Source organism: Sylvia atricapilla, chromosome 20 (genome assembly GCF_009819655.1).
Source record: "Sylvia atricapilla isolate bSylAtr1 chromosome 20, bSylAtr1.pri, whole genome shotgun sequence".
In the NCBI taxonomy this organism is placed as follows: domain Eukaryota; kingdom Metazoa; phylum Chordata; class Aves; order Passeriformes; family Sylviidae; genus Sylvia; species Sylvia atricapilla.
In genome coordinates, this window is record NC_089159.1 from 10,190,028 (window position 1) to 10,217,455 (window position 27,428).

General features: G+C 51.9%; 1 protein-coding gene across 12 annotated transcripts in view; it reads right to left on the reverse strand.

Annotated features, from left to right (window-relative positions):
• The window catches only part of MSI2 (musashi RNA binding protein 2), a 199,630-nt gene that overhangs the window by 38,968 nt on the left and 133,234 nt on the right, over nt 1-27,428 (reverse strand). For all 12 annotated transcript variants that reach the window (XM_066333581.1, XM_066333580.1, XM_066333575.1 and 9 more), the window contains exons 8-9: nt 8,684-8,766; nt 3,275-3,389 (exon numbers count right to left, since the gene is read on the reverse strand). In XM_066333581.1, the coding sequence (XP_066189678.1) occupies nt 3,275-3,389; nt 8,684-8,766 (198 nt within the window). The remainder of the gene's footprint in view (nt 1-3,274; nt 3,390-8,683; nt 8,767-27,428) is intronic.

Consider the following 27,428-nt stretch of genomic DNA (forward strand, 5'->3'; position numbering starts at 1 on the left):
CAGAAAATGCAAGGAAGCTGCTGTCTCCAAATGTTGCTCTGAGTTGCAGCTGCTACTCCACTGAACGGTGTCTGGTGGAAAAAGGAATGACTTTCTTTGAAGGGCACAAGGTTCCTCTATGCATGAGCTCAGCCTGCCTCGACTGAGTTTGTGCAGGAACACAGAGTCCTTCCCAAATCCGTGTTCCCACCACTCAGGGCTCTGGCACTACGGGCTGGGAGCCTGGGGCTGAGGGATTCCATCTCCGGAGGGGTTGGCAAGCTGAAAGGAGCCCAGTTGGAACACTGAACACCAGGATGATGCCCACCACCAGCAGAAATGAGTGCTGCCAGCCCCAGCTCCAGGCAGGCAGCAGAGGGTCACCTCCAGAGCTGTGTGTCACCACTGTAGTGACTGCAGTGTCCCAGACACAGAGAGCAGCTTCAGATGAGAGGCGACACAGAAATCATCTCCTCTTCACGCCGCTCCTCTGTCGCTCTCTTCTTTACAAGTTTTCAGGCACAGACCTGAACGGAGCATAAAAAGCTTTGGGGCTGTGCTGGGGCTGTCACACCCTTGGGTGACAGGGCTCCTCCTCTGCACACAGAGAGTTTCTTGGTCACCAAACTGCTCCCACTCAGCCACAGAGGAGGGCACAGAGGGCCTGTTCCTGAGCATCCAAAGGGCTGGGGAGCAGCTTTTCCTGCTGGCTGGGCTGACAGGAGACCAGTGGAACTGAGTGTGCTCCACTCCTCGTGCAGAGAGGCTCATTAAAGCTCTCCCTGCGTGTCCCACCAGCAGCCTGAGCCCCAGACAGCCCAGCAGCCATCCTGGCAAGGCTCAGCCAGCCCACGCTCTCCGAGTCAAAAAATCCTTTCAGAACACTTTAATTTTACTCCAATCAACCAAATCATCACAGAAGCGGCTGCCTGCGCACCTTTAGACCCTGGCTGCTGCAGGCTCCTTGGGGAGGCTGTGATTAATGAAAAAGACCAACTTCCTTAATAGCTTTGGAGGGAGTCGCTCCCCGCTCCTTCCTTTGGGCTGTCTCCTGCGCTCGTTCCTCCGATTCCCTCCTCTGCCCAGGAACAGCAGCTGGAGAAGGTGACCTTGAGCAGGGGCTTCTGGAAACAGGTACAAAAATCCTTCCAGAGCATCCCCAGCTGCTCTGGCTCAGTCCAGGTGGGCACAGAACAGAAGTCCCAGGGCAGACCTGACCCGGCCTGGTGAGAGCCCACGGAACGCTCAGCGGCGGCGGCGATGGAACCGTGTGTCTGATCATTTGATGGGTTAATTATTGCCCCTCTTCCTGCAGGGATGGGCCCTGCAGCCTCTGAAACGGGGGGGTTTCTGACTGCCATCCAGCAGCTCTGCTCTCCTGTGCTGCAACTGCCTTGTTTAGCACTTAATTATTTAACACGGTGCCACCAGGAACTCGGAAGATGAAAAAGCAGCTCGAGTGGATAATGAAGCATCTGGCCTTCACCATGATCAGTCACTAATGCTCAGGCAGGCCCCCTGAGCTGAAATGCAGGGAGACAGGGCAGGACTGGCTGGAGCTGCACTGGCCAGGACCAAAAGGTGTCCCAGCTCTGTGCACTTCCACTCACTGAGGGCATCCTTCCTGAATTCCCACAGCTTGAGATGATCCTTCTCCAGGGAGACAGCCCCAGTGGGAACGGACTCACGCTGCACCCAGGGGCTCAATTTTCCCTTCAGGACAAATGGGGGTGGATCCAGCTCCGTTCACTCTGTGCCCAGCTCCAAGGAAAAGGGCTGAGGCCATAAGGGGGAGGATGATGCCATGGATCTTTCTGGCTTCCCAGGGTGTCCTGGACTGTCCCCTCCTGCAGCCAGCAGGACAGGCCAGCAGAGTGGCACACAGAGCTCCACGCTGCACCTCACCAGCCCAACCTCACCAGCCCAGGTGGAAAAGGAAGAGAAAACAGCAGAAATGAAGTACGTTGGCTCAGGCACACTGGGAGCACACAGGTAACAAAATCACCCACTGACTAGAGCAAGATAAATATTTTAAGCATAAAATGTGATTTCCAAACACTGTGGGGCAGGGTGGCAGTGGAGCGTGGGGACAGCAAAACAGATGATCAGCTGAAATAACCCAATTACACACCCCAGCAATGGATGGCTCCAGCCACACCAACAGAAGCACTATTAATTCAGAGATAAAGCAAACATGGCAGCAAGTTTTTCCTATCCAATCAAGCAGTGCCTGGTGTCAGCCACCTCAGTGTTCCAGCCTGATCCTTGCAGGAACTGAGTCCTCTGACCTGATGCCCACCCCGGGGGCTCTGGGGGTCCTCCAGCATCTCAGGCAGCCCCTGAATCTGCTCAGCAGAGCTCGGGGTGACTCACATTCCAAGGCTGGGCTTTGTGCTCAGCTTCTGGGATCACCCAAACCCAGGAGAGGGAAGTTAAAGCATCCTAAAGGGGGGACACTGGCCTGGGAAAGGCTCACTGCTGCCTGGGAACATCTCTGGATTGCCCTCATATTCCCATATGAGCTTCATGGACACAGGAGGGGAAGTCCAGGGACACAAAGGGAGCAGAAAGTTTAAAATACGTGGTGTTTTACAAAAAACACGTTGGCAATGGATTAGCAGCATTTTGGCCGAGGACAGAGTATCTGGGGTTGTCACATTATTTAGAAAGAATTATCTAGGCAGAAACAAATGAGAACCAATTATAACTAAATAGACCTCGTGCACAAATAGGAATTTGCCATTAAATATCATTTATCCCATTTAATTAGTATTTTCTGGACACAATACTCAGGACTGAAATACCATTCCATCTCCTTGGAACTTGTAATTATTGTTGCGACCTGTCCTGTTAAGCATCCCCCCACTTCCTCCATCCATGCCATTTAAGAACCAGCAAGATTTTCAATTATCCATGCTGAACTGTCAAAGCTACCTTTAAAAGAAGGGGAATAATGTGTGACTCAATTCCTCTAAAAAAGGGGAAGAGATCATTTTTAGTCAGAATGAACACACTGCATCTTTCATCATTCTATTTTTGCGAGTAAGAGTAAAACAGGCTATTTAAAACATCCATTTAAATGCAAATTTTTTATATTCCAGGCTGGGTGTGGGGGGGGGAGGTGGGGCTGGGGTGGGGGGAGTTAATCATTTACCACAGACAGGATTATTTTCTTCACTCCACCCCTGTTAAAGTTTCCCCCACAGGGGTGCAGGGGGTTTGCTGAGCCCTGTGGCTCATGGCTTCGGGGATGAGGGGACAGCAGAGGCTCTGGAGGGGTGGCTGTGGCACTTACCCAACATTCCCATCCCTAGCATAAAAGCGTCCATGGTGTACGGCAATCCACGTGCCCTTCCTCTCGTCCCTGGTGGAAACATCACTTCTTTAGGTTGTGCTTTCTTACATTCTACCTATTGAGCAGAAACACGTACAAATGAGATGCAAATGAATTCCATGTAAATGTCAAATGCAGAACTGATCTACTTAAAGGGGGGGGGGAAAGGTTTATTTTTAGCTGCTCCCTCCCCACACCTCCTCCCGCTCAAAGGTGAACTTCCAGAACAGCGTAACCAGATTGGAAAGAGCAAACGTGTGTGTCTCCTTAACCACCCACTGCAGCCCCCCGAAGATGACAGAAGTGCTGATTGAAGAAGTTCTGTGCTCCTGAAAGGGAACCTGGCCCTTGTGGGAGTGGGATGAATGGAGGGAGGGCTCCAGCACGGCTCCACTGCAATCGATAACAGAGAACGACTCCCAGTGATCATTACAAAAAGCTCCTTTTAAAATAGGAATAAAGAATCAATATTTCTACCCAGCAGAAAATTTCTGTAAACCCTATTAATAAAGGATCTGCATTCTTTCACTTTCAGTTACTCCTGCTGCCTCTGGAAGTTGTTCAATGCCACTGGAAGCACGTGGCAATTCCACCAGTGCCCTGTGAGACAGCAGCCCAGCCCTGCTGCCCTGGGACACCCAGGAGCCCAGCCAGCCTCTTCCAACCAGAACAAGGACAAATACAGCACATTTCCATGGTTCTTGCTCAGGTACTGTCACCTCAGCCCCAGCTCCTGTGCTCCCCTTGGCCCTGGTGCTACAGCTGCCCCAGTCAGCAGCTTTGGAGCTCACTGGGGTTATCCCAACCCATCCCCACGGCTCCAGAGCTCTGAGCAGGAGGGTGATGTGAGCTGAATCCACAGGTTTGAGCCTCTGTGCCTCTAACTTCATCATTTAACAGGAGTTTGCCCAGAAGATTCCTCCAGTCAAATGCCGAGGGGGGCCCCACGAGTGTGTCCTGTCACTTCATTTCACAGACACATCCTCTGGGAGGGCCACTGCTCCCGCTGAAGTGGCAGCATCGGTCACACCTCAGGCAGTGAGGATGGTAAAACCCACCCAGCCTGGATGGACGGACAATTAACTGGGAAATGAAGTTTGGATTAGCACCGTTAGAAACAATAACCTGGTAATTAGCTTCTGCAACCATCACCCAGCCCACTGCTGCTTTCTGTGAGCCTGGCACCACTCCTGATTTCCACAGCAAAGGGAATGGCAGGGAGCTGCAGAGGGGTTTTAACCGGGATTAAAGGGGAAGCAAAAGTCACCGGTAGGAAAGAAAAATAATTCCTAAGCCTCTGTAAGCAAATACACCCCAAATGGAGATTCCCTGTTATCCAGACAGACTCTCTCCACGGGAGGGATGACATTTGGGATATGGGACTGGGATATGGCCCTGCTCTGCTGTCCTGGGAAAGAGCCTGAGTGAGCCCAGCCCCAGGGGACTGTCACCTGCCAGGCAGCAGTGTCACACCCGGAGGTGCTCTGGGAAGCTGCCCATGCACATCCCATGATGGGATGCCATCAGCAGACTGGGACAATGCCAGAACAGGAGTGAAGCACCACAACAGTGGGTACACTGGAGGCCTGGGTGGTGCCTCTCCATCAACAGCAAAAGCAGAAAGAAAAGGGGTCTGGCTGCTCCTCTGCCAGAATCCAGCCCTGCCCTCACAGGGAAGGGGATGGAGGTGGCCAGAACCATGCCAAAGCCACAGCTCCCTCAAGGGAAAACCCTGGAGGCAGCAGGGATGTCACACGTGACAGGACATGCAGTGGGGGCTTCTCCAAGAGGAAATGTATATGGATTTATGAGCCAGGGCTCAGCTCCATACTGAACTGCCCCTGAGAGCTGCCTGATAAGGGTCTTTGTACACACATCTGGACCTCACTCAAACTTTCAATTCAGTGTTTCTGGGCATCTTAATAATTTCCAGATTTTTCCACCTCCTCCTATGAGGATGTACTACACTTAAAACAGCCCAACAAAGAAAGGTTTAACTCTGAGGCTAGAAGAAAAAAAAAAAAAAAAAAAGAAAAGAAAAAAAAAAAGGCAGGGAAACTAGAATTCACTATTTTTGTTTAGTCTAGTTTGGAGAATTAACCTTACACTGGGGTACTCCTGGGTCAAACGGAGCAGTCTCAGCCACGGGAACCCAGGAGGGCTGAGCTGGGAGTGAAAAGCCTCTTATACCCAGCACAACAAAACAGGCTGTCAGCTCTCAGCCCAGGATGTCTCACAAACCCCTGGTTAACAGCTTTCCAGGGAAAACCAGGGCTATTTTGAGGAAAGCAGAACGTGCAATATGCACAATGCACAAACCCCCATTGAACCACCCAAAGACAAGGAGACTTTGTTGTGTGATTTGCAGCCTGGTGGGCTCCCATCACCTTGGGGACAACGTGTCACTCACACCATGGCAGGCCACACCAGGCAGCAGCAGAGAGCTTTTAAAGCTGATTTTAAAAAATGCATTGAGTCGTGGGTCTGTTGATGCAGCACATTACTGATCAGTGGCTGGGGCTTGGAATGAAAGGGTCTGGAGCAGCCCCTGGCCCACAAAACCTGCAAAATCCCACCCTGAGAGGGAGCAAGAGCCACAGGTGCTGGGCAGTGTCCCAGCCTCTTCTACAACAGCCCAACTTTTCTGTCAGCTGCTCGAGAGGCTGACAGGAGACTTGACTCCAGGCTCAGCTCATCAGCCCTCCCTGTAGCCAGGATGTGAATGACTCCACCACAGTGGGATCCAGGGGAAAACAACGACTCCATCACCTTTCTTTTCCAGCTACTTTGACTTAGAAAAACAGGTGTCTCTTTGCAAAGCAGCCTGCTCCTTCGGAGGAACAATAATCTGAGGACAGCTCGTGTGGGTTTATTGTCCCCCTGCAATGTTTGGAGCATCTATGATCTCCCACGTAAATTCCAACTTCCATTTGTTAAATACCTCGCTGGCATTTTCTTTTCACTGTCCTACTGCTCGTTTAGTATTACATTTGACATTCTAAAGCTTCACGGATGGCAACAGAAGCAGAATGGATGAGCTAAAAATAGCTGCAGGGAGGCTGGAGCTGGGAACAGGCTGGGAACAGCCACTCTGCTGCCCTTTGCCTGGCCCTGCTTAGGGAAACCACCGAGGACAGGAGCTGGGGATGGGACAGGGATGGGGACAGGGATGGGACAGGGATGGGGACAGGGATGGGGACAGGGATGGGGACAGGGATACAGGGATGGGGACAGGGATACAGGGATGGGGACAGGGATACAGGCAGGGATGGGGACAGGGATGGGGACAGGGATGGGGACAGGGATGGGGACAGGGATGGGACAGGGATGGGGACAGGGATGGGACAGGGATGGGGACAGGGATGGGACAGGGATGGGGACAGGGATGGGACAGGGATGGGACAGGGATGGGAGAGGGATGGGAGAGGGATGGGGACAGGGATGGGAGAGGGATGGGGACAGGGATGGGGACAGGGATGGGGACAGGGATGGGGACAGGGATGGGGACAGGGATGGGGACAGGGAGAGAGAAGCGGGCAGGGATGGGACAGGAATGTGGGCAGGGATGTGGGCAGAGATGAGGACAGGGGTGAGGACAGGGATGGTGACAGGGATGGGAGAGGGATGGGGACAGGGATGGGGACAGGGATGGGGACAGGGATACAGGCAGGGATGGGGACAGGGATGGGGACAGGGATGGGACAGGGATGGGGATAGGGATGGGGACAGGGGTGAGGACAGGGATGGGGACAGGGACGGGGGCATCCCTGGGTGAGGACAGGGTGTCCCAGTGCCATCTCCCTGAGCTGCTGCAAACCCCATGGCCTCGGGCTGGGCTGTGAGGCCGGTCCCTGCCCAGCTCAGGGACACAGGGGGACACGACCCCAGCCCTGTCCCCAGCCAGCTGAGTGTCACCCCAGCTCCTGTCACACACACACAGTGCCCTGGCCCCGCAGGGGCTGGCATTCAGCTGCAGACACATCAGCAGGGAGATGAGTCAGCCCAAGACAGGATCATGTCTCATCCCCTGCTCGTGGGCTGCTTCAGAGTCCCTGCTGGAGGAGTGACAGCAAGAGAACGCTCAGAGATGGTGGCACCTGCAGGGGACACCGAGTGGGCACAGGAGTGGGAAGGGGATATTTTAATTACCCAACAACAAACACCAACACCCAGAACTGTTTCTCTTGCTCTGTATGCTGTGCCCTGAGTGTTCTCACCCTGTCCCATCCTCCCTGCTGCCTTCCTGTGCAGTCCTCCACCTGGGAAGGAATCCTCCCCGAGAGCTCTGTGCTATTCCTCTCCTCCCAGGAGACGCCAGGTGAGGCTTCCCCAGCTCGTGGGTGCAGATGCAGGGATGAGGAATCAAACCCTGCCTGGGGCACACCAGCACCTCCTGCACTGCCCAGGGCAATCCTGAGCCCTGCTCCAGAGAAAAGCCTGTCGTGGGGAATAAACAAACCCGTGCAGTGTGCTCTCCTGCTGTGGAGAGGAAAATCCTGGAGGGGAGCTCTTCCCTCCCACCTGCCGAGCCCTAAATTTACATCCCCAGCATCTCTAATTTGTCCTTGGCTCTGCTGTGTGGGGGTGGCTGGGGTTTGTTCTGCTCTTTTGTTTTAAGGGCAGACTAAGAGCATTTAGAAACTCTGTAAAGGGAACGAGCCTCAGCCCACTCAGGTGACTCTTGGGGACAAGGAGAGCCCAGTGCAGGAGGGGCTGGGGGCAGTGGGACAGGCAAAGTCCACAGTATCCACCTGAAGTGGAGCAAGGGACTTCCCACAGGACCGGGAGCAGTGCCCCAGCACCCCACACCTGGCCAAGGGGACCCTCACTTTTATTTCAGATGCATATTGCAGCGAGGAACAACACGAGGAATATTATTTCAGTGCCCTGGGAAAAATTAGCAAGTCAAATATTGAATCGGGCCTCCAGCATATGCCAAGGAGATTGCTTTGATCTTATCCACACTAAAAGCTCTATTATTAAATTTAAAGTCTGTGAACACATATCAGACCAATATACAATGCATATCTGAATACACATTTGAGAAGCAAAGGATGTTTTGACAAAGGGAAAAAGAATATTTTAGCTGAAAATATCAAAGTTACTGCAGCAATTGAAATACAAATGCCCCTTTTTCATCTGGCTCAGGGCAGCCCACAACCTGGGACCTGCCTGTCACTGAGGAGGAACTTCAGCTGGGTGCTCTGCTGGAGAAGCTGAACTCACATCTCCTCCCCAAACCCTTCGGCTTCACACACCACGGGCTGCCCTGGGGGTGTGTGGGTGTCCCCTGGGGGGGACAGAGGGGTGTGCCACCACCCCTGGGACACATCTGGCTCAGGGCTGCCACCCTGGAGCACCAGCACTCACCATTTTATTATTGATTTCGTGGAAATGAATTTCACAGACTTTTTCCACCACGTCTTCGTTCTCAAAAGTTACGAAGCCGAATCCTATTTAATAAAGACACAAAAAAGGGGAGGGGTTAAGGAAAACATTAGTTAAGTGTAACCATTTCATTTTAATAAAGCATTATTTGGCCACCGGGACTTTGGAAAACTTCCATAACAACACTCAGGTGGGTGACTACACCTGCTGCCTATGGAACTGCTCCTGAGCTTATTGCAGCCTAATGGAGGGAAGAAGCACTGTCTCAGGGAAAATTAATACTGCTCTGTTCCAGCTCTTCCATAGGATTTAATGGAGAATTAAAACCTCCTTATGGATTTTTTGATCCATCCTGCAGAATTTAATGGATAGTTACACCCCACTTACACGATGGCTCGGAAACTACAATAAGGCCGTATTTTCTTTTACACCTTATAGGTTTTTAAGAGCAATCTCTACAAAACCCAATTATATTTCTATGGAACCATATTGATTTCATCTCTTGTTTAATTCCACGGGACTTCTCCATTAGAGCTGACTCATTACACCACCCAAAAACCATAAAAACCTGAGAAGACAGAGGATGATCCCTCATTTACCCCTGGCAAGGAGAAAAAACCCCCAATGCCTCCCAAACACAGAGCAGCACTTTGTGTGTCTGTGTGCTCTGCAGTGCAGGGTCAGCCCCGCTCCGGAGGTGGTTATTTGTCCCTTTCTTCCTGAATTACTTCCTCTAATACCTCATCAGGACATCCTGAGGCCTCCAGGAACCCATTACATTTAAGGCCTCTGATCTAATAGCTCCTTCTCTTCTCCACTGCTGCTTCAAAGAGCCGAGGATTTGGGCTGGTTTAGGCTGTTTGATGCCTGCTGCCTGCCCGTGGCTGTACACTGCCTGCTCTGCTGGGGCTGCACTGAAGGCACCTGGCAGCCCACCACAGCTGCACACCGTGTTCCCTGCCTCAGCCAAAAAACCTCAGATGAATGAAAAAACCCTCATCTCACGTGCTGGAGAAGGCTCCATGGGTCAACACCCACACCAATGGTGACGGAGCCTTAAGAATCTAGGAAGAGGATGAAGTCCATCCCCCAAACTGGAAAGTGCTGGACTCTGCATTGGTGGAACACTGCAGGAGGCTGAGCCTGGGCAGGAGCAGGGACAGCCCCAGGGCAGCCTCACCTCTGGCTGAGCAGTGCCTTTCCAGGTGAGGTCTGAGCAGCTCTTTGGGGAGTGCACAGTACCTGTGCCATGGGGAACGCTCCCATTCCACTTCAGACCCTCTCACTGGGGCAAAGACCACCAGCACTGGTCTCCAGCCCTCCTCCAAGGCACACCAGGCTCACAGCACTGCTCTGCTCTGCTCTTAGAGCAGGCACCAGCTTCAATTTTATTTTACATAACTCACGTCTTTCATTTGCCTTCTAAACGACTCCGTTTAAATCTACCTTCAAGAGACCTGCAGTTAAACCTGAGATTTTTGTGGTGAAGGGCCTCCAGTGTGGCGTGGCAGGAATCCCAGAGCTGGGAGAGAAGCGTGGGGCCAGTGCCATGAGATGGCCGGGCTGGGGCCACAAGTCATTAATTGTCTGAGCACCAGCAACATCTTCATCATTAGCAGCTCATTAGCGAGTGCTGCAGTTGAGGATTTCTCTTTCCACTTGTGTCAGGTCTCGGTGCCAGGATGGAGGGGAGAGGGAATTTGGGAGATCAGCCCTAATATTCGACCACCACCAGGAAGCTGCTGCAGTCATTACGTGTCTGAACAAATCTCCCATTCTCATCCCACTCCATATGGCTTAAGCCCAGGTTTATCAAGAAATTATTTGTCTGATTAAATCAGACGGCTTCCTGCATTTCCAGGTTTTATAACAATACAATAACAATCTGTAGGTGTTAGCAGGCATTTGCAGGTTTCTGGAAGATCTGTGCCACTTGGTCAGACTGGCCTGGGGAGGAAAACCAGGGGAGACCTCTACAATGCCCAACACCCCAAACTCAGTGGGGGCAGCCAGAGGATTTCCACCTGCACTTAAATCCCTCTCTGGGAATTAAATTCTCCAGGAGAAGCTGCCCCTGGATCCCTGAAGTGTCCCAGGACAGGGCTTGGAGCCCCCTGGGATGGTGGAAGGTGTCCCTGCCCACGGCTGGGGATGGAATGGACACCTTATGGTTCCCTCCAACCCGAGCCATTCTGTGATCCTCTTCTTGTTTCATCTTTTTGGGGTATCAAATTCCAACTTTTAATAATTGCACCCACGCCAAGATCCCCCCAAACGCACGGTCTCATCAGTTCCCATCATGAACACACGCTCGTATTGAAATTACCACAACTCTCAGAAACCTTCCTGGGCTAAATAGACAATTATTTCTTCTGAGAGGTACTAAGAGTCAACAAAAAAAAAAATGGTTCTGGGGAAGTGTATGGAAAAGATTAACCCAAAACAAAGGCGGCTGTTGAAAACGGTGACAGAAATAGGATTCCGGTTGTCAAGGAGCACACGTTTTAAAATGAAATTATACTGCATCCTTCTGAATGAAGCTATTATTGGAAGCTAACAAGCTCTATTTAAGAGATAAGCATTTAACAGAGTCAAATGGTTGGGGTTTTTTTATTCAAATGAATAAAACTGAATATTCATTTGAATAATCTTTTCTGTAAAAGAAAAGACAAAGAAGAAGAGGGAGCAAAATAAAGTAAGAGGCAAACAGATGCCCCAAACCAGAGGCTCTGAGCCAAGCACCAGCACTGAAGGAAGCTGAGGCATGTATCCACGACCTTTAGGTGAAAAACCCTCCTCTGGTATCCACTGGGAATGAGGAGTTATTCCACTCCATTCCTCTGCTGCTTAGGGGGCACCAAGAGGCACCCAAATGATGCCAGCCCTGACACCTGACTGACATCCACTGGTGCAGGACACATCCTGCAACACAACGTGACACCAGCAAGAGGAAGAATTCAGGAAGGATTTCTTCATGGAAAGGGGTTGCCCAGGGAGGTTTGGAGTCCCCATCCCTGGAGGTGTCCCAGGAAGAACTGGATGTGGCACTCAGTGCTCAAAGGTGAGCATCAGGCACAAGTATTCAGTGATCTTGGAGCTCTTTTCCAACCCCAATGATTCTGGGATTCTGTGAAAAACCTCCTTTGATCCCCAGCCTTGTCCAGCCACCAAAGGTGCCCAGGCTGTGGGAAGGTGGCTCCAGAGTCAGCTCAGCACGTTCTGCCATTCCAGAAATAAGACAAACATTGTTCAGAGAAAGGGAATAAAACCATAAAAAATATTAAAATACTGTCAAGAATAGTCAGAAGCCACAAATACTATTAAGAAGCCAGACTGAAGACACCAAATGTCAGGGCTCCCGTGTTCTGTACTTTTTTTTCACACTCTAACCAACTACATTTCGCACTTTGATCATCACTCGAGAGTTTTTACGTCAAAGTTGGTAAAATATAGTTCAGATGACGGCACCAGGGCGATGAAATGCATCTCCCTTGCCTGGCTGGCAGCAGCATTCCCACAGCCCCAGGCCTGGCTGCACAGTGTCACAGCTGTGGCTGCACACGCTGGGGACGTCACTGCTGGCACAGTGACACAAAAGCAGCTCACCCGGGTAAAGGTCTCAGTGCCCAACCTCTGCTCGCCTTAAAAACCAGCAAAACAAGGTGATTGCAGGTCAAAGCCAGGCTGATGCTGGGGTTAACCCTGCAGGGCTCTGATGGGCACAGCAGGAGCCAGCCTCAGCAGTGCCACAGGTACAGCACCTCCATCAGCTCCTGCTGCAGGAGCCAGCCCAGCTCGCCAGGCAGGCACAGCTCTGAGGGCTCTGCAGCCACGGAAAGGTGCTCTGCTGGGTGAAGACAATGCAAGCAGAGCCTGTCTGAAGGCCCAAGCTGTCTGGAGGTCACTGTGCAGCAAGTCACTCATCTCCTGTGCTGTGCTGCCTCTGCCCGAGCTGTGCCCACACCAGTGGTGAGCCTGGGGGTCCCTGCAGCAGGGACAGCCTTGTCCTGCACTCACAGCCACCAGAGAGCTCCTGAAGATATCCTGGGAACCAGGGGAATCACCGAGGCTCTTTTGTCCTGCACAGCAATCCCAAAGAACAAGGGCAGGAGACTAGAGCAGGAACAAGGAGATTTACACAGCCCCCATCACACCAACACTGCTTAAACCCCATCACACCAAGACTGCTTAAACCCTATCACATCCACACTGCTTAAACCTGGCTCCTGCTGCTCAGCAAGGAGCACCCAGAGTCACCTGTGAGTGTAGGAGCACCCCAGAGTCACCTGGGAGTGCAGGAGCACCCCAGAGTCACCTGGGAGTGCAGGAGCACCCAGAGTCACCTGGGAGTGCAGGAGCATCCCAGAGTCACCTGGGAGTGTAGGAGCACCCCAGAGTCACCTGGGAGTGCTGGAGCATCCCAGAGTCACCTGGGAGTGCTGGAGCATCCCAGAGTCACCTGGGAGTGTAGGAGCACCCCAGAGTCACCTGGGAGTGTAGGAGCATCCCAGAGTCACCTGGGAGTGCAGGAGCACCCCAGAGTCACCTGTGAGTGCAGGAGCACCCCAGAGTCACCTGTGAGTGTAGGAGCATCCCAGAGTCACCTGGGAGTGCAGGAGCACCCCAGAGTCACCTGGGAGTGTAGGAGCATCCCAGAGTCACCTGGGAGTGCAGGAGCACCCCAGAGTCACCTGGGAGTGCAGGAGCACCCCAGAGTCACCTGGGAGAGCAGGAGCACCCCAGAGTCACCTGGGAGTGCAGGAGCACCCCAGAGTCACCTGGGAGAGCAGGAGCACCCCAGAGTCACCTGGGAGTGTAGGAGCACCCCAGAGTCACCTGGGAGAGCAGGAGCACCCCAGAGTCACCTGGGAGTGCAGGAGCACCCCAGAGTCACCTGGGAGTGCAGAACCAGTCCCCTCACACACAGAGTGCTCACAGAACCACCCTGCTCCTGGTGCTGGGATGTGTCCCTGGGGTCCCTGGCCCCCCTGGTCCTGGCAGCTGCCCATGGAGCTGTGCTGACAGATGGGAAAATCCAGCCTGACACCTTCTGCAGCTCCCAGCAGCATCAGGAGGAGATGTCAGCTCAGGCAGCGCTGCCCCTTTGTGTCAGGGCTCCGGGTCTGACCCGTGTCTGCTCTGCTCCTCACATCTGAGTTCCTTCAGCTCTGAAAGGCAGCAAAGTCCAGTCCTGCTGTGGTATTATTTATGCACCTGCCTTCTTGTTTATACCCACAGTTTTGGCAGCTGGTCCTGCGAAAGGTAATAAAATGCCTTTCAAAAATAAAAAAAAAGAAAAAAAAATTAAAAATGAAGAAATGTGACCAGACAAGCAAGGCATAATAACATTAAAGCCCGTGTCAATTAATTTTTCCTCTTCTTGATAAACGAGCCCCATTCCATCCATTAATAATGAGGGAAGAAACAAGAAAAGTTGACACTAGTTTAATTTATTTTCTCAACTTGCCTGGTCATATTTCTCCCTGTTGCAAAGCTTTCTGGTGCTGCTGGGAATTGCAAGTGGCTCCCACACAGTCGATGCATAGATTGGTGTGAATCAATACTGTTCTACTTTATTCACACATCCCTTGTAATCAGAGAGGAAAAAGTTCCTTAGTAAGCTCCCAGCCTGCCAAGCTGCCTTATAAAAATAAAAATAATAATAATAATAGTAATAAACTTGCAGTGGGGGTGGAGAGGCGGGTGTCAAACCAAGCTCTGTGATCACTGTCACCAAATCTTGTCTTTGTAGATGAACAGATCACACTGAGCAGAGAGGACAGGACATTTTAATGACCCAGACAATGAACCACGGGTGTTTTTAACTCCTGTCTATGAAGGTACTACAAGTCCTTACTCCCAGAGTCTGGGAATGGGGATTTGGGGTTTTAATCCCGTGTCAGAGAAAAGCCACTCGTCCCTCAGCCCCAGGACCCAACAGCCAGCACCTGAAAACTCAGCCCTGACTTTGCCACCTCCTTACGTCGTGTCTTTGGAGAAATCACTTCCGTATTCCCTGTGGTCTGCATCCCACATTTCTTCCTCCTCACTTCCTTGTCCCTTCCGAATTTTCACTCTGCAACTGAGCTTGTCAAAGCCAAAAACTGTCTAGGACAAAAGCTGACAAAAGCTGTTATTTCCTATTATTCCAATTTCCTGTGCTGCAAACACACAGAAGGAGAGGTTCTGGTTGCCAAAGGAGCAATTCTGCACGTTCAGAGAGAGAACAGAGCCATAATCTGAGACACTCCTCTCAGACCTTACCTCCTCACCTCCACGGAGGGCTTTGGTGACCCACTGAAGGTACCACCTGCTCCAAGGTGAACAGGATCTCACCTCACCAGGAGAGGGATGCACCAGCAGACGGAAGGGGAAGGAGGAGGTTAAAACCTGAGGCTCAGGATGAAAAATCTCCTCATTTAACTGTAGCATGTGCTCTCCAGCCCCGCTGCTGTGGCTGACACCCACCAAGAACACACACCCAGCGGGTGTTAATGCACACCTAAGTGTGGATTGGGGCTCTCCTGGCACTCACAGGCAGCTGTTTGAAGAGTCAGTGGATTCTCCATGACAGGAGGGTAAATTCCCAAAATTCAGTGAGCAGTTCAGTGAGCCCAGCCCTGCTCTGGACAAAGGGCACAGAGATCCTCCTCTGCTTTGTCTGGGAAGGCTCAAGGCTCAGGCTCTGCCCTCCCATGGCTGCTTGGCATTTCCAACGTGAGAGCTGCCCAGAAACAGGAACACACACCTTGGGGTGAGCAGCCACGTGGCAGCTGTCCTGAACAGGGCAAAATCCACCCAAACTGCCTCTGGGGAGGGATCTTCCTGAAGGGAGGATGAAGAGTACAGGGACTTGTCCCCCTCTGAAATGAGCTACGCTGAGCAAAGGTTTCCAGGCTCAAGGGGCATCAGTGGAGGCTGGGATGGGGTCCCAGGCAAAGGCCTGGCAGTGGCAGGGGCACCCAGGGACCCCCAGACATGTCACAGACCACGCTCGTGTCAGCAGCACCTCAACTGCTAATAAATCTTTCATAACAACAAATCTTCATTAAAATTTTATTCTATTAACGTTCTGAAATCAAACCAAAGCACTGAGTACATAATGACTGAGACGCACACTAACGCAGAGCTTACTAAATGCCACTTTTATCATATTGTTAATTAACAGAAACGATTAATGCGCTCACAGATCATTTAGAAGCATTAGCGGTGACCTAAGAAAAATTGCAGGTACGTGTGATACATCTACACCTTTCCATCAGAATTTTCTGCACAAGAGGCCCTGAAGTTTGTCCCCAGTTCTCTCTGTTGGGGACATCCACATCTCAACGGGCACAGATTTGTCACAGCTCAGGAATTAAAGCATCAGGCTGGAATGGGACATACTCAGGAGAAAATTATCTCCAGGTTTTTTTAATTTTTCCTCAGTATTTGGGGGCAGCCCCACCCTCACAGCCTTTCACTGCTCCCTGTTACTCAGGTACAGGTTTCCCAGCTTCACAAGGAGCCCACAGTATGCAAATGCTGGGAATGCTGCTGGGTGGGAGAACACAGCAGACTCCAGTGGGTTTCTTTTTGCTATCAGAGAAGAACACCTCAAGTATTTGTAAAATCCAATTAATCCAACTACAACCAGAATGGGAACCTTGTGCTTCTGTCTGTTCATTAGTGAGACCCACAGATTTTGGCAGTCAGGCAGGGACAAAGGCCACCACCCTGGCTGCCACTCAGGCTCCCATCAGAAAATCAAGCCTCTGATGCTGCCTCAGCCACCGAGTGCCACGTCCTGCCATCTTTATCTGTTTGCCCACAGGCATCAGACACTCTCTGCCTGTCAATTCTTCCACAGTTTATTACCAAATTTCTAAAATATTACATTTTTTATTATATCCAAATTCGCTTTATTGCATTTGACAATACAGATAATCACATACCATATGCTCTAATGTTTCGAACCCAATGCATGTTGACAGCAGTTTTTATTCATGATGCATAATTCCATCCAGGGCTGACAAAGGCAGCACAGAACCCAGCCTGGTGTCAGGGTTTGGAGGGGGGGGAATCCTTTTTTCCATTTCCTTTTCTTCCCCTTAACAACAGATTTACGAAACCGGGAGGGAAGACGCTTTGCTTCCCGAAGAAATCGGAAATTGGCTGAAAAGATGGGCTTATCAAAGAGATGTCTTCTAAATATTAATAACCTGTGGGGGTTGGTTATGGTAATTATTTGCACACAAAACTTGCTGCTAATGGGGTGAGGAAGCACAGGGGCTGCTCAGGAGGGAGCAGAGGCTGGACCCTCACCCTGCACATCCTCCTCCTGCCTGTGCTCACTCAGTGCTGGGAGCAGCTCCTCGCCAGCTGAGGCTGGGAAGGGTCACCCGTGTCCTGGGATGGCTGGGGGACAGTCCCCATGAGAAAACCCAAGTGATCCCACATCCCAAACCCCCTGTGCAGGCAACAGATTCAACAACTTGAGGGATGGCCACGCCGTGCGAAGCAAACAGGATGCTACGTCTAAATTAAGCTGTAATGACCCGCTCGGAGCTCTTTATTAGCCAGGTAATGATCATTTAAGAGGAGGTTACTATCTTGAGCCAAGGGCACCTAATACCATTACTGAACTTGTTAAAACCTGCCAAGCAAGTCATTATTTCCAACACTATTTCTTTTTTCTCTTAACACAGCTTTCTGCCTCTCCCCTCATGGGTGTAAATCCCGGGATGCTGCAGCCTTTGGCCACCCTTCCCCAGGAGGCTGAATTTTGGGGCTGCAGGCTGGACACAATACTGATGCTGCACAAAAAACAACTCTCACTGGACAGCTTTAAGGCCCCTCCATCCCAAACCATCCTGTGATTCTCTGGTAGCAGCACAGTGAGATGTTCTCCTACCTGCCCCTGTCACAGCCCCCAAAAAAACACTTAAACCCCTCTACATCCCTCACCAAAAGCCTCATAGAAGAAAGAGGAAAGAAAAAAAAAAGAGAAAGGAAATAAAAGGCAAAGCCCAAAGCACCCAGGCAGCTGCTCTCCAGCTCTGTGATGAACCCCACTGGGTGTTGGCACATCTGATGTGCTGGCTGAGCCCCTGCCAGCGGCTGTGCCCAGGATGCAGCTCCGTGTCCTGGCCACGGTGGCTGGGAGTGAGCAGAGCTCTCACAGCACACCCCAGCAGCCTGCCTCTCACACCAGCCCAGCGTGGACAATATTATGAATGACACCAGCAAGCTGCCAGCTCAGGAACTCATTACTGTCAAGGTAGAGCGTGGCTGGCTGCCAGGCCCCCAGCCCTCCCGCTCGCTATGCCAGAACATCCACACACAATTTAATTGCATTATAATTTCAAAAGTGCTTTTCAAACTGGAAAAAGGCATTCACTGATTAACCAGCGAAGAGCAAAATTGTTTATGAAATTGAATACAAAAAGCTACAGAAATGTAATTGGGTTGTTCTAGCACCTAATTTTCAAGCCATTTTCCCACTTATTTAATCACGAGATACAAAAGGAACTAGTGAATTGACTTCATACTAATTAGATTACTCCCTGCGATACTCCAAGCCTATATTCCAACTGGTTGATAGTGCTGCTTTAAACAGAACAAAAAATGGAGCAACAGCTTGTCTGGGGCCATAACACATTTGTTTCCCATCAACCCTCTTCTACTAGAGGCCATAAAACCCAGGCCAAATTCCCCCTAACCTGCCATTGCCAGTCACCCAAAAACCACTCACTTCTCCAAAAAAGGAATGACAATCACTTCCCAAATGATCCTGGCTGCTCCAGGGTGTCATCTCAGGGCTCCCTCCTCATCACAGCGATCACCCAGGTGGGGAATCCCTCTGGAGCAGTGAGTGCCACAGCCGGAACCAGCAGCACAATAAAATGTCACAATAAAATATCGCAGTGGTTCCCACTGGTGGGTGCAGGAAAAGCCCCACGGGCAGAGCTGAGCTCTGGGTCTGGCCCAGGGGCTAAAGCCACCACAGAATCACTGCCAACATCACCAGGGCTGTTTTAAACTCGTGGTGCAAGGTCATCTCTTGATAGAAAATATTAGTCCCTTTACCAGCAGCAAAGCAGGGGAGCAGCAGACAGCTTATTTTATTCTAAATCAAGTCACTAAATTAACAGAAATTTTATCAAGTCTCTGGCTGCTGAAGAACAGTATTTGAAGATCCATCTACGCCTGCTCCTTCGCAGTGTATGCTGGCAGAAGTTCTTTTAAAGCTGCCCAAGACCCACTCTGCACCTGATACAATCTGCTCACAGCTTTTCCACTAATTTTAAATGTTATTAGGTGCAACATAATTGATTATATAATCAAATGTGGAATGTACATTATCAAGATATTGTAGCACTTCACAGGCCATTTAATCAGCATATCTGGGACTGTGCCAAAATGAATTAGCCTGCATTAAATTTCAAGTACATATTATTGGTTGTATTTGTCTCCATGTTTAAGCAGGCGCTCGCTCTTACAAAAGAAATCTGAAATCCTTCAATTATAGAAATAGATTATTTAAAAAGTGCAAGTATTCTTCCCCAGAGCTGTGTCTTCTGCAAGTAAGAGCCCAGAGTTGTCTTTCCTGTGACGAAGAGGGGGACAATGCATGCCCACCTGCAGTGGGGCATTTGTGGGTGCCTTACCTGGGGAGGCTGGGAGGGGCAGACCCCCAGCTCGTCCCCATCCAGGTCCATTTGTGCCACGTCTCAGCAATGGGCCAGTTTCAGGCTCTGTCACAGAACACCTGCCACCACAAGGCACTGGGAATCAGTCCCCTGGCTGGGGACAGGGCCACAGCTCACCCCTGCCCTGGTGCCTCCTGAGCTGCTGTGACCCTGGAGCCAAACCTAAAAAGGGATTTTAAACACAGGGATTTCTGCTGGATTTCAGCAAGGGGAGGAGAAGCACGAGGCAGCTCCGTGGTGGAGGAACGAGGCCAAAACCTGCCCCTGCTCCCCTCCGAGCACCTGCCAAGCCCAGAACCTTCCCCTTCTTTGTGCTGCCGAAATTTCACCTCCCCTCTGTGTGTTCTGGGGTGCAGCAGCTGCCAGAGGTGCCCCCAGAGAAATGATGCATCTCCAGAACTGACTTTGCAGGGGGAAAAACGTTTCCGGCAGCTGAACGGGCGCTCAAGGTGACTCCTGCCTACCTGGATCCTGCAGCAGCAGAGACACAGCCCAGGGCTGGGGGGGACACAGCCCCCCCAAAACACACACAGCCCCGGGCTCCTGGCTGCCAGCAGAGGTTCCAGAGTCCTCCCTGCAAAGTGCAGAGGACGGGAGGCAGAGTGAAGGGCACTTTGCTGCCAGCGTGCAGGTGTCCTTCTCTCATTAACACACGGGCAGCAGCCAAGAGAAATGGGCAGGTGAAAGGCCCCAGCACAGGCTCCAGGAGGGGCTCTGGTGATGCTGCTGGCAGCTGTCACTGCAGTCCCCAGGCTGAACACCCAGCTGGGACACCCCTTCCCTCCCCAGTGGTGCTGCCAGTGTGAGACTGGCACAGCCCTGGCACCGCTGTGGGGCCACCTGAAAGGCCACCAACCCAAATGCTCAGGTGAAGGAGGACATGAGGGCACATTCTACAGGTGTACTCCCCAACAGAGAGCACAAAGCCCCTCACCTTCATTCACATCTCTCCTCACTGTGCTCTAGCTGCTGGATCTGCATCCCCCATCCAGGTGAAACGCTGCTGCTGCACCCACGACCTGCTCACACACCTTTCCTGCAGCTCTGCAGCCTGCCTGCACCTGACCCTCCCTGCATCTGACCCTCCCAAGGCACTGCCAGGGAAGGAGAGCACGGATTCTCCACTGCCCTGCTGACTCCATGTATCACAATGCAAAGGAATAACAAATCAGGCACCAAACAACAAAAAAACAAGCTATTCAAAGAATTGAAATAATTGACTAGGGTCAAGGGAAATACCAGCAAAAATGAGCAGCTTAGCCTGAGGTTAAGCTAATCCCCTTGAGCTGTGCAGTATGACCCCTCCAGGCTAAAACTTCAGGCAGCACACAGCATTCCTGGACATTATTAATATCCTTGGCCAGGATTCCATCCCTGCTGCTCACGTAGTGTATCAGAATTGGCCTAAGCAAACAATGCAGACTGCTGTGAGGGGAGAGCCTGGCCAGGACAGATGCTTTGAATGCACACACCACTTGTTCCTCTGGATACACACGGAAAGAGCAAAGTATTTGCTCAGCTATTCCTGGAAACCAGCTCCCACCAGCACGGAGAGGCCAGCACACTGCAGCTCCCACCACTGAGGGGGTGAGATGCAGCTTCAAACAGCCCTGAAAATGCTGACCCAGCTTCCCCCCTGTGCATGGAACAAGAAAAAAGTTGAAATTGCTTGGGTGTGTGTTCCCAGGAAAGCTCTGATAGAAGTACATGAGCTGGGGGAAAACACTCCTTTTAATGTCAGCTTGATACCTGGTATTTGTCCAGGAGCACAGGTGAGGTGAGGTAACCCAGAACCACAGAATGGGTTGGGAGGGACCTTGAAGCTCTTGTCCCACCCCAACCTGCCATGGGCAGGACACCTTCAGTGGAGCAGGCTGCTCAGACCAACCCACTGCCTCACAGTGTCCCAGTGTGTCCTCATTACCACCAGAGATGTTCCCAGCCCCAGCATCCATCCCCAGCTCCACGCTCCCTGAAACAAACTGATTTAGCTTCAGATAGTCAGGAGGGATCAGATTTTACACATGTCCAGGGGCCAGGGCTGACAGCCGCCGTTAAAATGCATATATCACATTTTTAATATGGCATAGCTGGTTTTTATACGGCAGACACACTCATCCCAACACCTCCTCACGTGGAAAACCTGAATCCAGCACTGAGACACTCTGGGAAGTGAATCCCTGCCTGTGCTCCCCGTGCAGGAGGAGAGGTGACCCAGAGGAGGGTTTGGCACAGTCCCTGTGTGAGCAGCCCAACCTGCCCCATCACCCTGCAGTGCCCCCAGCACCCAGAGCTCTGCCCAACCCTGCAGGAAAATGAGGCTATTTCTGCTCCCCCAGCTGCCTGTCTGACCCAAGGAGCACAGCAGATAATCCATTTATGGAGTCGTTTGTGGATATTACCAATCTCCCATTGAAGTGACCAGAGTAAACCCGGCAGATCTTAATCATTTTTTTCCACCGTTGGAAGCCAGCAATAAAAAATAAAAAAAAAAGCAACGAGTGTTATTTTGGGAGCACTGTTGGAGAAATCCCATTGTTCTTTGCTGCATCAATAAAAGCAGTTTTGCTGTTTGATAGTATAAAGTGTGCAAGAACCAGATGCAACAAAGGAGCAGAATCACCCTGGGAAAGGAAACTTTTAATAGGGACCACACAGAGAAGAGCAGCTCTGTAAAAGGGATCTGCTGGGAAAGGAGACAGAAAACAAGGCTAAGACAAGCACAAAACTCAGAGCCTTTGCTAATAATGACATCTAAATTTTAAAGTATCACATCTAAAATAGGCTTCCCAATGCTCCTCAGCTACAGCAGGTGCTTCCCTTCCTTTGCAGCCACTTTTAAAGCCCAGGCACAGACGGATGAGGTAAGAAAAGAGGGACTTTCTCTGCTGAGCCATCCAAAATCCGTGATTTATTATCACTGTGATGAGTACCTCATCACTGTTTTTGGACTTTTTGTGACAGCTGCAGCCGAGTCACTCCCTGCTGTGAATGGCTCCCTGGAAATTGTCTCCCTCTCATCTCTCCCTGTCCCACCCAAGCACAGGCACCTTCCCCAGCTCTGCCCAGCCCTGGGCATCACCTGCTCCAGGTGGGATGAACACACACCCACCGAGGGATGGGTTCTGCCAAAGCTCCCCCACCGCTGCTGTCATCTGCCACCTTCAGAGGTGACCTTCTCCAGTGCCTCCTTCCTGCTCCAATCCCTCCCAGCCCCATTCCCAGGTGCACAGGCCCAGCAAAGCTTTATTAAAGCTTCCCTCTGGTCCCCGTGTTTTGGTGACATTGTTTTATGGATTCTCTCCCCCCTCCCTGTGCTCAACCTTTGTTCAAGCCATCGGGGAAAACGCTGAAATCTTTATCCTTATAAAAACAAAAGCGCCAGGAGCAGCAGTCACAGGCAGAGGAAAGGGGGACTTATTACACCCCCTGAGCATTCCCTGGGGTGTTCTCCCGGCGCCCAGGCTCCAGCTCCATCCCCAGCCACACCAAAAGGCAGCCGAGCGCACGGATCCAGCGCGGAGCTGAGCCTGGAGCGGGGAGGAGGAGGCACTCCAGGAGAATCCCCGTGGGTGCCCCGCTTTCGGAGCACACCCAGAGCTCAGCAGCGTGTGTGTGATGACCTTTCCCCGTGGTCCCTGCAGGCAGGCACAACAAAGCCGGGCAGGAGCCTCTGGGCGGCAGGAATGCGGCTGCTCCATCCCTGCTGAAGCTCAGGGCAGCCTCTCGGGGGCTTTGGGCATTATCTGCTGGGAAAGCTCAGCAGTGCTGCTGACTACCAACCCTCCAGAGCCCAGCCTGACGTCCTGTCCCAGCCTCACACTGCCCCCAGTGACTGGCTCAGCGTGTCCGTGGCACTCCGAGCTTTTAAGTGCCATTTCTTGGCTGGTTCCAATCCCATTCTGTGAAGGGTAAAGCGACCGACAGGGATCTGTGCACTCCCAGGGAGCAGGAACTGCTCGTGACACAGCCCCAGCACAGAGAAATGCTCTGGCCAGGCTTCCTGCAGACAATGCCCCTCAGCAGACTGACACTTGCTTAGGGATTGACTGGGTCAGGGCAGGGCTCTGCCAGGACAAGGGCTCCTCTGGACCAAATCCTTCTTGTTTCAAGGTCCTGGGCTGCAGCTGTGCCCAAGAGTGCCACCTCCAAACTCCCCTCCATGAACCTGAAGTCCATGCAGGACTGCAGTCCATTAAACTGGAGAGAGGGTAAAGAAAACTTCTGGGGCACAGCACATATAAAACCCAAAGCCTATCTGGCCAAAACCCAAGGCCTGGCCATTCCCTGGTTACTCAGTGGCATGGGAGAGGTGGGGAACCCCAGAGGAGCCATCCCCACTCTGCTCCATGGTGGGGGGCAAGAGTCAAAAGGACCAGGAGGATGAAGCTGCTGGATTCCCATCTCACACACAACCTCAGGAAAACTCCTGCTTGGCAGGACCTTCACCACCCGACCCAGAAAGGTTCCATTTCCCCAGTCTGTAAAGCATTTGGGTGTTAGGACCTACAGCAACCGTGGGAGGAGAAAAGAAACCCCACCAAACCCCAGCACCGTGCGGCTCAGCACAAACCCACAGCGCCAGCCACCAGGAACGGGCTATTTATAGGCCAGGATCATTAACTGTATTAAAAAAGTTTGATGTTCTCTAACCAGCTGTGTCATTTGGAGGCGCTGCCCTTCCCCCTGACGCCGGCTGAGAACCGGAGCAGTGGTGCTGAAGAGAGGGAATTATCCAGGAGTTCAATGGGCTGAGCCCTGCGCCGAATGGGAGCGTGTCCTTTCCCCAGGGCTCTTGTTGAAATATTATCCCAGCTCCCAGAGCCGACCACGGGAAGAGCACGGCCACGGATCCACTCACAAAACCGCGTAATTATGAATAATGCTTCGGTTTTTAACAAAATAAATCACCGCACACTGAAAAAGTGCTTATTCCAACTTAGTGCTGGGGGAGATTCAAGTGCCAAGTGAAGCCAGGCAGCCCACTCCTCAAACACTGAGGCTCTCTGGTGTTTGGCTGCTCCTGCTGGCCACGGGGGCTGCAGCAGCATCACTGCAGCATCCCTGCACACAGCACCTGGAGCAGAGGTGCTGAGAACCCTCTGGAACAGCAGGTCCTGCCCTCACCCCGTTCTCAGCCCCCAGGCAGGTTATTCCAGCCCCACACCTCACAGCACCACTGCTGCCTCTCACCCAGCCCCAGGTTTATCAGCATGTAGGAAATGTTTGGGTGGGAGGCACAGATAAGGTGCAGCTGATGGTTATCAGCAGGGAGAGAAAGCCCTTGTGATGTGATACATGGCTTTAAAGACTTCACGTTTTGATCTGCTTCATGATGTCGGGGTGGTTCCAGCCTGACACCACGTTCCATCCATCCATCCATCCTTGCATGGGCAATTTATCCTTTGCCACGGAGTGCAAAGGGATGGGAAATAACCCAGCCCCACAGAGGTGCCTGATGGCCACTGCTCCAGCCAGCTCAAAACCATCTCTGATCAGCTGAGGAAATTGGTGTGAAAGCAGCTCTTGACTGTTTGGACCATTTCAACACCCACCCAGCCCAGGTGATGTCAGCACCATGCAGCCAGACCCCTCCTCACTCCAGCAGCCTCCCCCAGCCTGGGGGGACAGAGCAAACCAGGGGCTTCACGGCACAAACCCCACTGCCACGAGCACCTCGGAGGTCTCTGGGCTCCCTGGGGAGTGGCTCTGTGCTCTCACACCCAGGGAGGACACAGCACCACCCCGGGGACAGCCAGGCTGCTCTCCCTGTGGCTCTGAGCACCTTCCCTTTAAACCCTCAAGAACAAGGGCTCTCCTGGCAAACACTCCACACAGCCCTTGTTTCTGGAGCTGCCATCACAACAGAGCACTGGTGACAGTGCCTCCAGCCTGGCACAGCCTCACTCCTGCCCTTTCCTCGAGGAGGAGGAGCAGGGTCTGCTGGAAGGGCTGTGCTGGCTTTGCCTGCCCTGCCCGACTTGGGAAAGTGCCTTTGCTATCACTCAGAGCCTTTGCAATCCCCACATCTGCTCTGAGGGGATTTTCCTGATGCCTTTTCCCTGGCAGATCCTCCCATCCCTGCTCCCTGTGCAGAGAAAAGTTTCTGGTGATCCATCCCTGTGGCTCCTGCCTCCCACTCTGCCCTCTCCAGATAAACACAGAGCTTTTTAAAGTTATCTTCTGCCCACAGGAGACACACACCAGAGCAGCCTCTCTGCTGGTCACTGATGGGAACCTTCAATAGATCAGGAACAGAGATATTGCCACGTTTAAAATCAGAAAGACAGGTGGGGAAAAGGAAAAAAAACATTCAGACAGTTGGAGGTTTTCTGACATTCTGGTGATTTTCCCATCTTCAATGCAAGAATAAAACGTTTGGCTGTTTTTTAGCTAAAATCTAACTTTAAATTCAGTATTTTTTTTTCCTCCCAAAAAATCTTTTCCCTAAAGAAGAGTTAAGTCTGAGCAGAAAATGCAGGGAAGTCGCTGTTGCCTGTTTTTTGGAGGTCAGTACCTTCTGCACACACCCCAACACTCTGCCCAGGAGATAACCTGATGCTCAAGGCCAAGGTGAGCAATGCCTGTCCTCAACTAATCAGCAGGTAATTAGGTGGAAGAATTCAGAATGAAGCTGCAGATGAAGAGTAAACCTTCAGCCACTAAATTCCATCCTCAAATAATGAGACTTTATTTTAATTTCACAGTAATAATGTTGCCCAGCATCCCCTCCTCATATTTACCTCCAGGAAGGAACATTAGCATAAAAAACATAATAAAAAAAAAATCCAGCAAGCAGCTTTCACCAACTCCTGTGTATCACTCATCATTAAATTTAGGAATTAAGCCCTGTTAATGGACACAAACCATCATTCTGAGTGTGCAGGCAGTGTTAATATTTGAATAAGCCAACAACAACAACAAAACAGAGGACTAATACATGCACGGTCATTCTTTCAAGCGGGGAGGATTCAGTTTTCATTTTCACAGAATATTAAGCCAAATTTTAATTAGATTATACCAGAGCTTCCCTAATAGGTGCTTGCAAGGGGAACTGCAGTGGGCAGAAACATGCTCTGCAATGGGAGAGAAGAACTTGCCAGTTAAGTGGCTTAATCACTGAAGAACTTTGAGGTGGCCACCTGACACTTGGCCAAGAACCTGTCAGAGGTGTTGAGCAATAAAAACTCCTCTGGGGCAGGAGAAGGGAGCTTGACCAACAGCAGAGAGGTGAGGGAAGGAAAGAGAAGGCACAAAAACCTGTTGATACACGGAAGACATCCTGCTCCTTGCCCTGAGGCAGAAGGTGCAGGTTTGCTGAGGAGATGCCCAAGGGAAGGGACAGTCCCAAGGCACAGCTCACCCAGCCCTGTCCCCACTGAGACCCTCCTGGGTGGCTCATGGAGCTGCTCCCACCCTTGTGTGGTGGAGGAGAACTGAAAACCAAGCCAAGGAAGGCAAAGGAGGTTAAACTGTACCTGCAGCACGGAGGTGAGGGCACATCTGCCTGAAGGTCAGAGCTCCAGCAGGGCTGGGCTGGCCCCACTGCACCCAGACACCCTGTCCTCACTCTGCCCCTGTCTGCAGCCTGTCCCCCAGCTGCTCCTGGAGCCAAAGGCAGCCCTTGGCACACCCAGGGCACACCCAGGGCACACCCAGAGCACACCCAGGGCACACCCAGGGCACACCCAGGGCACACCCAGAGCAGGTCCCACCAACAAAACCAATCTCTCCCTGGCTGGAGCTGGCAGTCCTGAAGGCACCTGCCTGGGGCAGTGGGCTCTGAGCCCCACCTGGACACAACCACACCTCCCCCAGCTGAGGGACAACTCCAGGAGCTCCGAGGAGCAGCTTTTGAACCACGAGGAGCTCTGTCCCTGCTCTCCAGTGCCAAGGCACAGCCCTGCTCCATCACCAGGGAGACTTGTCCCTGCTGCTCTGGGGCCTTGGGCAAGTGCCACTGTGTCCCAGCCCCGTGCAGGTGCAGCATTGCTCAACCCCTGGGGCTCTTCTGAGAACCTCCACACCCCAGTGTG